General features: G+C 37.7%; 1 protein-coding gene across 2 annotated transcripts; it reads right to left on the bottom strand.

Moving 5' to 3' along the window:
* Window positions 1–2866: 2866 nt before the first annotated feature.
* Window positions 2867–11116, bottom strand: LOC149838617 (UPF0496 protein At4g34320-like). Of its 2 annotated transcripts, XR_016431979.1 has the most exons (3): window positions 10906–11116; window positions 8981–10199; window positions 2867–2958 (listed from the first exon to the last, which is right to left on the bottom strand). XR_016431979.1 is itself a non-coding variant. In XM_090006706.1 (2 exons), exon 2 carries the CDS (start codon window positions 10167–10169, stop codon window positions 9048–9050), a length of 1122 nt encoding a protein of 373 aa, XP_089862832.1. In that variant the 5' UTR covers window positions 10170–10199; window positions 10906–11116; the 3' UTR covers window positions 8828–9047. The 2 variants fall into 2 exon arrangements, 1 of the variants encoding a protein (XP_089862832.1); XM_090006706.1 differs by lacking the exon at window positions 2867–2958 and having other exon boundaries at window positions 8828–10199.
* Window positions 11117–11390: the final 274 nt, after the last annotated feature.

Raw genomic sequence — 11390 nt, 5'->3', positions numbered from 1 at the left:
CATTTTTTTGCGCAACCAAATGAGGCATCTAAAAGCAGAAATGTTTTATTTCATGAATTTGATCTTGTTTCACGAAATGCCAATCTTTGTAAATGAAATAATCTTTTTTACCAACATATTTTATCCGAATTCAATCTTCCACTTATTGCCTCTCCCTCAGATGTCAGGCAGATATCTACTAGGAGTTGTAGATTAAACATCCTGGTCATTTTCACATGTAGCAGTCATTGCTTATTCCCTATGGTGCTCACATATATGTCAGACATTTTTGAAAGCTTGAGAGCTGCCCAACTTTTTCATTCCCTCATTTTACTTGCTCACAAAATTGTAGCCCAAAGAGCCTCACCTATTCCTACTTGGTTAATCTTAGTTGCTTGTAACAAAATTCTCAAGCATCTTAAGCATTTTCATTTTTCAAAACCAAAAGGTAAGCCCTGCATTTTTTTAAATTTCAAACAGATGTATTGTGACTAGCTACAATCACATACGTTTATATCATATCAACAAGAAGAAGAAGAAACCATGCCCAACCTACACGGGATTGACTTTATCAGTCCTCTTTCAGTTCATTCCTTTCTAAAGATAAAACTTTAGTGCCCTTTTATATTTCTACTAACTGTTTCTAATGCTTCAACAGCTTCTTGATCCTTCAATTTATGCTGGGTCCTCCTCCAACCCACTCCTTGTATTAATGCTGTCATAAATCTCTGTATAACCCCTCATCGAAAAAAATCTCTGTATAACCAATTTTGAATGTCAAATAGCTGATTCAGTCCTCAAGATTGGTTTTTGTTCAAACCTAAGAAGCAAGAGATGTGTAATAACCAACATCAGAACCTGATGCACAAATGACAACATTCAGGATTCCAGCTAGATATCTACCAAGCTCATATTGATTGACATTTAGGCATGTTTGGTTGGACCCAGATGAGAATAGTTTCTCTCATGGTTGTGAGAGAACGATTCTCGTTTGTCCTTTCCTCACATGCAAACAAACATGAAAGCCTTCAAAGTGTTATCCAAAATCACATTTGGGGTGAATTTACTCACATCTCACCAAATCTCATATTCCATCTTGTGATTTGGAATCACATGACACCAAATCACATGTGATTCCAAATCACATGAGATGCAACCAAACATGCCCAGTAAGGTGAAAATAAACCTAAGGAAAGAAAATGAATTGGGGGAACCAAAGTAACAAACAAATGTAGAACATATTGGAAACAGAGGAAAATATTTTTTTCTGAATGAAGATAAATCAGTGTCGGATGGATGATCCAGGACTCATTTTGGTAATGTGTTCATACAACCTAAGGAAAGAAAACGAATTGGGGGAACCAAAGTAACAAACAAAAGCAGAACATATTGGAAACAGAGAGGAAAATATTTTTTCTGAATGCAGACAAATCAGTGTTGGATGGTGATCCAGGAGGACCAGGACTCATTCTAGTATGCATTCATATACAGTTAGCGGCACACACACACACACATAATCATTTTCATGTACAAACGACTTAGCAAACACTTTTTTTTTGGGAACCACCTTTTGAATCACCAGAATCTGACCTGTGTATAGGTTTTTAAGGCAATGCAAAAATTGACGGTCATAAATGCACTGATTTTTTCTGACTAAAAAAAACATGTTTTTTTTTGTTATAAATGTATGATCCAAGGTTGTTTTCCACTAAATCGACTATGCTGAACACATCTACGAGGTCAGATTAAGGCAAAGTAACTTGCATCTTGAGATTCCAACTAGATTGTACCTACAATTGACTGTATTAAATATATACCCATGATATATATCAATGAGCAAGTGAAACCATCAGAGAAATCAACCAAAAACACACAATCATTCATGCTCACCAGATTCACATCTCATCCACCGTAGAAGACATTTGAGATGTCTCACCAAGCCACCAAAACAAAGCACGGCTAGAGGCGATTGTTTAACTAATTTAACCTCTTATTCATACTGTCTCGGCATAACAATCACAATGGAGAGCCTCAAAATCGGCAGTGTGCGGAATAGGTGCACTTGGCAAGTGACATTAACTTATATATGCATGGAGAATTTTACACGATTGCAGAAGAGACCTCCATATAGCCAAGAATTCATGATGCTTTCATGTGATTACTTGTGTTTTGATCATTTAATATCACATTCTATGACAGTTTATCATTAGCTATATTATATTCTGATGTCCCTATTCCTTTTCATTCCACAATATTAATTTTCAAGAATGGTTGCATGCTACTTAGCTAGTCATGGGGAGCCACAGCAGCAAGATTGGCTTCTGTGGCTATATGCGAAGATCCTTCAGCAGGACGGTGTCCTGGTCCCTAAAGAGTAAACATGAGGAACTCAAAGCAAGAAACAGCTTAAAGTCTTGGAAACAACTACAGAATGGAAAATTTTGAGACCGGGATCAATTACACAGGCCAGACACGATTGAAGCTCACACCTATTCTAGCCATCTTCTAAACACTGATTGTCCAAATAGAAGATTACATTGAACTCCAATGAAAAAGGTTCTGAAAAAAAAAAAAAACTCCCCAATTCTTATGCCCAGAAAATTGTCATTAGAAGTCTGAATTCACCACCAGGAACATAAAAGATATCAGAGAGTAGATGACGGTTAGAAACCTAGAAATCAGCAAACGTTGGGGCCCTTCATGCATCATCAAAATCCTCAGTATAAGCACAACAAGATGGAGAAGACAAAGATGCCCTCTCAGGCAGATCTGTGCTTCTTAAGCAGGCTCTCTTTTAATTGCAGATAACCACCTTCAAATTCTGCTGAACAATCATAGAAAACAATACTTTTTTCCAGACTATATCATGAAAATGTAGCCACAATCACACCCTAGTAGCATCTCAAGCATTTCCAATTCCACCGTTTTCATATCCTTCACTATCACAGCTCCATACATGCTGTAATTTCTCCTTTGGTCCTGACAGAAATCACAAGCATTCCTCAAGATTAAAGTGCTCCAAGATCAGTAGATTCAACAAAGTGAATGCATAATGTGGCCATGGCCCAACTGGAGCATTTAGCAGTGCCTAGTAATTGATTATATTTTAGTAGAAGTGTCTTAAGAGATTGAAAAAAAGAAAAGAAAGCAGAAGACTCGAGAGCAGATAAATATCCTAATTGAAGTTAAATCAGTTACAAGTCATTGCTTGTAGCAGTTTGCACAAACTAGTTGAGAAGCCTCTGTTTCCAACTTTTATCATGCTAAGGCTTTTCAGGCCTGGATCTGGGTTAGCAACAACTGAAATGAGTCAATGGATTGATCCTAGTTCTACTTGTTCCATATTCCTTTCTCCAACTCCAGTTGACTTTATACGACTGAGGTAAGCTTGACCTTCTTCTCAAGGACTTGCATCAAGTAATGAGAAACAGTTTCTCTATTGCATCTAGAGCAAACAAAATGGATGGTCTATACTTCCATATTAGCTCAGTGAATAATGACTTACTAGCTATCTTCCCAGTGAATTACAATTTTTTTTCGTTTGTTACACGGAAAAACTGCATTCAGGATCAAAGATCTGGTTGTGCTGGTCTTAGCCTGCAGTACCTACAGTCACCATCCTGGTGGTGTAAAACTACATCTGCCCACCCCCCAGGAAGCCTCCTGCTTTTCCCTGCGGAAGGGGGTGCCTACATGGGGACTCAAACGCGGGATAGGGGGAAAGCTCCCTATCCACAAGCTCGAGGCCATGTGAACAACCCCTTGGGGTCTCAGTGAATTGTGAATTACTGGCTATCTTCTGATGGGATGAGCTTTCTCTATTACAAATAACATAAAACAATGCTGACATAAGCTCATCTCACTCCATATATGTGGCATTGCTTTTCTACATGAAAAAATTCACCACTCATAACCAGTGTTAACCATTCATAACCAGTGTTACTCTGCTTGAAGGCCTTGAACTCCATGTTTTCCAGTATGGAATACTGGTATACAAAAAACGAAGAGGGAATAGATGAATAAGGAGTCCATTCATGACTAAAACACAAAGTATGGTCATGGTTAAAACAATAACAAGTCCAGAGAATCTGTTGACACTGTGGACCTCATGTGTAATATTTCTAGTCATTAATGTGAAACAACCAAGGTCAATGGAAGATCATGTGTTCGGTCTCTTAACCAAGGAGTGTTGGGCACAATTCCACATGCTTATCTCAAAGAAAACACAAAAACAAGAATGTGTGCAATATTCTGCTTTGGCAAGGTTCCATTCCATGATCATTCCATAAGACAATTGCAAGGGAGCACACTATTCAGCAGTATTAACTAGATAAAGAAGCAGAGATCAATTCTCTGTGTTTACTGTGATCATTAAGCATATATTCGAAAGTATCCAAATGGAAGTGTCATGGCCACCATATGAAGCACTAGACCACAGATTTGATACCCCATTTCCTAAAGAAGTGGACATAAAAAAATATACTTTAGCAACGAGGTATCTGCTAGAAGGAGATTAATTTAATTAGAATTCAGAGTAAATAGGACATGATATGGCAGAGAAGAAGCTCTTGTGCTGCAGTTGAAATACCAATTCAGTGCCCCATCCATGCTATTTCTACTCCCCAAAACGCAGAAAAAGTTGTTGCCTCCAAGTTCATTTCTGAATGGAAAAGCTGAAAGCTGCCATATTTCTACTTGATGAAGTAATGTCCTAGTTCTAATAATTTCTTCATGTTTCTTAATGAATTTTAGCCTTTGTGCATAAATGACATAACCTCTAAGAATTCCACAACAATGGGAAAACAGCTGAGTGAATCCTTTGTGTTTGTCCCATAGATGATAGAACCTACATCCTAAAAGGGATATTATGAGCTTAAACTCACCAGCAAGAATCAGATGAAGCAATGCTCTAGTTGTAATCATTTCCTCATGTTTCTTAACTAATTTTAGCCATTCTGCATAAATGACCTAGCACCTAAGAATTCCACAATCGTGGCACCAATAGAAAACAGCTGAGCAAATCCTTTGTGTTTGTCCCATAGAACATATATCATGAAGGGGATCTGTCATAGGGGGATGAAAGGGTTCATCCCAGTAATCATCAGCAAGAATAAGATGGCTAACAAAAAAGTTGATCCTGAGTTCTATTCAAAAGCCATGTTTCTCTTTGAAATGTTGACAGAGTTTTTATCACCAAAAGGGACTGTTTTGACAGTAAAGCATAAATCATTTTCACTCTTTCCCCCGTCTCTCTTTGTATGTTTCTTAAGATTTTCCATGGATGAATTTGTTGACTAGCATAGTCAGTACAGTAGGCATCAGACAAGCAACTAGATAACAACCACCATATGGAATGCAGTCAGTGAAGAAATAGGAGGTCCGAACGTAGCTTTAAGTTGTGCAGGAATTTGATTTCACTTAGTCAAGTTTATAAAGAATGAGATGAATAAGCATTCAATAGGCCATAGGATGAATAATCATTGGGATGAATTCAAAACCAAACATGAAACTTTGGTTTCATTCGGCTCCTTTACGGGATATGGACAGATTCCCAGGTTTAGGGCATAAAGTGACTTAAACAAAAAAATTTATGATGTATGATATTAGTATGGAAAGGTATGGAAAGAAAAGAAGGAAGTCATAGCGAAGCAAAGTAAATCAGAATATTATTGGTGTTTATGAGGTAAAACCCTATGATAAAGAAGACCCAGGGTACAGAAGTACGGCTGGATAGTTAAATGTTTAGATTTCTGCGATTATTTTTTAATGGGAGTTGTTGAATATCAGAAGCTTATTATGCGCAATCCTATCTTTTTAGAACTAGTTGGGGTTTATCAGGACCAATGCTACGAGATTCTGGGATAGCAAACGGATCCACGACATCATGAATTAAATTGAGTCCACTTTTTCCATTCTTCATTCTTAAGAAAAAAAATATATCATTTCAAGTTGGGTAATTCTCAAAGGACTCGAAAATAAATCCTTAAATAAATAGTTCTTGAGTGGTCTATAACCCCTTTTTTGTCTCATTTCGAATCTATTTCCATTTCTTATTATGATCCAATCCACTTGATTGAGACAATAAATAGTTTTGGAATCACTTTGACCCTTGCAATCAGTTTTGCTACAGCACTTGCTGCTCTAGCTAATTGTCCACCCTTTCCAAGTGTTTTTTCTATGTTATGTATGGTTATGCCTAAGGGCATATCGGTTGATCATCCAAATAATTTAAATCAAAGTAATTTGATGTCTGACTCGGCCCTACATGACAGATGTGTTAAGTTGTATATATATATATATATATATATATATATATATATATATATATATATATATATATATATGTGTGTGTGTGTGTGTGTGTGTGTGTGTGTTTATAATGTTTTAATAGGTAATACCAATTAGGGGTATTTTTGTCTTTTCACAGTATTGTAATAGGTTGTGTCCATTAGGGGCACAACAGTGTTTTACATTTTGTATTCTTATTTTTCTGTATTTTGTTTTCTATTTTTTGTTATGGGCATTTTGGTAAAATGTCCAAAGAGTCATTGGGATCTCCCCAACGGCTCTATTTCTAGACGTTGGGGAGATCCAACGGCTCTTTGAGTCCTCTAAGAGTGTATATAAAGGAGTGCTTTCTCCTCTTGTCTCTTAATGCTTTTCCTAAGCATTATACCTTAATAAAGGATTATTATTTTTTATGTTTTTTTGTTTCTCTTGTGTGTGTTCATTGGTGCCTCTTGTGATCTTATGTATTTGCCATTGATTGGCTTGTGTTTTGTGACTTGTCCCTTTGTGGACTTGTGCTTGTGCACATTTGGGCTCTTTGTAGCCATTGTATGTACTTGTGTGCTTGTGTATTGCCTTTGGCATTTGTATTGTCCCTTATAGGACTTGTACTTGTGCTTGTGCACATTATGGTTTGCTTTCCGCTTTATTTCATTACAAAATGTTAGATCAAAATTAGTATTTGGTATTGGTGCAATATTAGCCAAGGTAGACACAATGAAGTCTTCTGAGTAAGCTTGAGTGGAGTTGATTACATTAAAGGATCAAAAGTTAGTATGTGAATGCAAACCACTGTCGTTAATATTGTACAGAAGAACATCGACAATTTAGTGTTTTGAGCAAATTAAAAATAATATTTTCTCACAAAAATTTATCAAGATCTCAGCACATATTTTGGAACAAAAAAACAAATCTGAAAATAGAAAAATATTTTCTTTAAATAATGAATTTCTTTATGCTTGGAAGATCTACTATGGAAGCTATACATCTTCTTAGACAACTTATTGAGAGAAATAGAGAGAGGAACAAAGATTTGCATATGGTTTTTATTGATTTGGAGAAGGCTTACGATAGAGTACCTAGGGACGTTCTCTGGTGGACAATGATGAAGAAAGGTGTTTCTCTCAAGTACATTAGTATAATTAAAGATATGTATGAAGGAGTAGTAACCAATGTCCGCACTTGTGGAGGGGTGACAACAAATTTTCCTATAACGGTTGGGTTACATCAAGGATCTGCTTTAAGCCCTTTCCTATTTGCTATAGTGATGGATGAGCTTACGAGATCAATTAAAGAAAATGTGCCATGGTGTATGTTGTTTGCTGATGATATTGTTTTGATTGATGAGTCTAGAGCTGGGGTTAGTGCTAAGTTAGAATTATGGAGACAGACATTGGAAGCAAGAGATTTTAAGTTGAGTAAGAGTAAGACAGAATACATGGAATGTCAATTTAGTAAGCAACGAAATAGAGATGGGAGTGTAGTGAAGCTTGGTGAGCAAGAAATACCGGTGGATGATTTTTTCAAATATTTGGGATCTATCATTCAAAAGTATGGAGAAATTGATGGAGATGTAAATCATAGGATAAAGGTTGGGTGGATGAAATGGAAGAGTGCAACTGGAGTGTTGTGCGATCGTAGAATGCCATTGCGGTTGAAGAGAAAGTTTTATAGGACGACTATTAGGCCCGCTTTACTATATGGTACGGAATGTTGGGCTGCCAAGAGACATCATATTCAAAAAATGAGTGTAGCTGAGATGCGTATGCTGAGATGGATGTGTGGAAATACAATAAAAGATAAGATTCGGAACGAGGAGATACGTAAGAAGGTAGGCATTGCACCCATTGAAAATAAGATGAGAGAGAATCGTTTACGGTGGTTTGGACATATTCGACGAAGGCCTAATGATGCTTCAGTTAGAAGGATGGAGAAATGGGAAAATATATTAGTTAAAAGAGGTCGGGGTAGGCCTAGGAAGACATGGATGGAGGTGATAGGAAAGGATATGAATGCTTTGAACCTCACCGAGGACATGGCATTGGATAGAAATGAATGGAGGAGAAGGATTCATGTGGAAGACCCAGAATGATTTTCTTTGTTGGTTCATATCGCCGACCCAATTGTTTTGGGATGAAGGCGTAGTTGTTGTTGTTGTTGTTGTTTGTAATGAATTTCTTTAGAAAATATAGGATACTAAATTAATAATATCATGGAAAGCAAAAGTTTATTTGCTAATGTGACACTGCCAACTTTGATACGACTATCAGAAGCTTTTCAAATAGTTCATAGGAATCCTTTCCAGGAGAAAACCTGGTCCTTCAGAAGCATGTTTATTAAATTTGATGCTTTGCTCTTCATTTCTTTCTTATTTACTTGGTATTTTGCAAGGTTCTCTTTTGCTTCCCCTTAAATATTTCCTTTAATATATACATGCACAACCAGGATTACAGTTCCCGTGCTTGTTCATGAATGCAACACCACTGAAAAATGTGATGAAGGGTAGGAGTTGATACTGAAACTGGCAAAAACAAAGAACAAGCAGAAATAATCTATATAAGTTCAGAACAATATGCTTGCAACTTTCCAAATTAATATGGAGAAAATCCAAAGCGATTGTCCCCTGGATAAATAATCTGATACAAACCATAGTTAGAAAGTACAATATTGAATAGTTAATCAACGTGCATACTTATCTAATTAACTGCAGTACCTCGAGGTTTTGGATGAGAGAAGAAGAAATTGTGCATAAAACCAACATATAATGGAAATATGGCCCTTTAACTTGGATTTTTAATAATCCTCTGCAGGACCACCGTTCTTGCCCTCAGGATGTCCCTGCTGCATCTATCTGCCTGTTGTCCTAGATCCTCGATACTCTTCATAAATGAAGTTAGCTTCTTCTTTATCTCTTCAATGCTCAAATTGATCGCATCCTGTCCTGTTTGTTCCTGTAAGGTAAAATCAACAGTCTGCAATATCGATCCTATCTCATCTTCTAGTCTCCTTGCCAGGACACGGATATTATCGAGATCCTTAATAGCAATATAGGTTCCTATTTGCATTGAATGAATTACTTCTTTCTGCCCTTTAAGAGCATCTTCATAGCGTTTCCACAGAGAATCAACCCATTTCCCCATAGATCCCAAGGGGATCGAAGTAGCAGCAGCCAACGCAGAAGCAACCGGAGGAGCAGCCATGGCAGCAGCAACAACTGAACAGATTAAAACAGCTGCTAGAGCAGCCACAAATATAATGGATGAAACTTTCCTCCACGCCTTCACCGTTTTGAGCTTCTTGTCAAGCTTGCTCTTTCGCGCCCGCAACTTCTCCAACATCAAAACTTGTTGTTTGTAGACAGAGAGGAAGAGCTGAAAGAATTCTTCAGTGAACGGGTTCCCAGCAGCCCTAAAGCTTCTCAATTCCTCCAATGTACTCTGGTACCATCCTTCCCCCTCATTATCAAACTGCTGTAGGGCGACCTGGATGATCAATTGGCTATCTCTCACTCGCCTCAAGCAATTCTCGAGCGAGGTACAGAAATCCAGAGTTTGCAAACTGTTGTCAAAGTACTCCTCAACCAGATCAAAGAGATCTTGGTTCTTCCAAATATCCTTTCTACATTCCAGTATCACTTTAACAACCTCTTGGTTCATGTCAAGGAAACAACCTGTTATCTCCTTCAGTGAATCAAAAGAAAGGGCTCTCACCTCGACACCGGCAGCTAAACTGGTGATCGCCCGGTTAGTTCGCCCCTGCAATGTGTTATCGAATGTCTGCAGGTCCGGATCGAGCTGGCAGGCAGCTTCGTAAGAATTCAGTTCAGATGCAAGCTGCAAACTGCCATCGATCGGAATCACTTGGGGTGATTCCCCACCCTTTTTACTAAACTGACTTCCCATTGCAGCAGAAACTTTGTTGGGGCCTTCTCACTGTTAATAAAATTGAAGAGGAAAATTGATCAGGTTGAAACTCCTTCCTAACTTGGTTATATGGTGATTCTTATTTCAAATATAGCATCCAATTCGAACTAATTGCTTGGTTTGAATTCATAATCAAAAGAAACAAAAGGGTTTCCCTTTCTTTCTTTTCCCTTTTTGTTTATATTTGAAACAAAAGACCAGAAAGAACCACACTAAAATATCAGGCAAGATAAGACCCAACTGAGATTGATCGATTCCAAGTGAGGACACAGACGATTTAAGATCAAATGCTTCTTGATCCTAACCTCAAATCTACAACATTGCCTCTGAGAAAACCATAGAACTCACTACGAACGACATTCAGAAACCCACAAAAGAAAGATTAAAAAATACAAAAAGGGAAAAGAGAAGCCTTCAAGTTTTAGTCAAAGATTCTTCAAAACCTCGATTTTAATCAACAAACCAAGTGATCCAAAAAGGCCAAAGGAGGAAACCATATTATAAACAAGAAACCATGGTTCATCTGGGAAAAAAGATAATCCAAAACACCTCTAATCTGAACCGTGAAAACGCATTAAAAAAATGCAGCTTCCCAACTAAAGAAATCGAAAGAGGAAGAAGACCTACAACTCTGTAGAGCTCAAAGCAAGTCGACAATGCAAAATGGTAGACTTGAAAAAGTAAAAGAAAGATAAGGAAGAGAGCAAAAAGCCACCTTTAAAGCAATGCGCGTTAGCAGAGAGAGAGAGAGAGAGAGAGAGAGAATAGCTTGCACGCATAGAGAAAAAAGGAGGAACACGGAATGCGGATGCACGACGAGAAGCAGATCTCTCTTTCTCTCTCTAACCCCTCAGTTTTAACGCGGGAAGCAACGGTCAAGAGGAGCCCCCACGAAGAAGCAAACCTCAAGAGCAGTCATCACACTTCTCATCACCCTCTTTAGCCCCTCACCTTCAGAGAGAGAGAGAGAGAGAGAGAGAGAGAGAGAGCCGAATCAAAGATATCAACATTACGACAGGTCCATTTGACTCCTAACCACCTGCTTAGTAAACATTATCCACCAAGGTAACAAATATTGGCGATATTTTGAAAATATCGTTACTTTAATTCATTATATTAAAAAAACCCCACATAATCTCCACAAAATATCGGAGATATTTTTAAAATATTGTCACTTTTACTGCAATTTATCTAAAAAGC

The sequence above is a fragment of the Nuphar pumila genome, chromosome 5 (genome assembly GCF_984573655.1).
Source record: "Nuphar pumila chromosome 5, dmNupPumi1.hap1.1, whole genome shotgun sequence".
Lineage (NCBI taxonomy): Eukaryota > Viridiplantae > Streptophyta > Magnoliopsida > Nymphaeales > Nymphaeaceae > Nuphar > Nuphar pumila.
The sequence above is the reverse complement of the archived record's forward strand: the minus strand, read 5'-3'. Positions and strand labels throughout refer to the sequence as shown.

Bases quoted from the DNA above. Each gene is read 5' to 3' on its own strand.
- LOC149838617 (XM_090006706.1), bottom strand. From the start codon at position 10,169: ATGGGAAGTCAGTTTAGTAAAAAGGGTGGGGAATCACCCCAAGTGATT.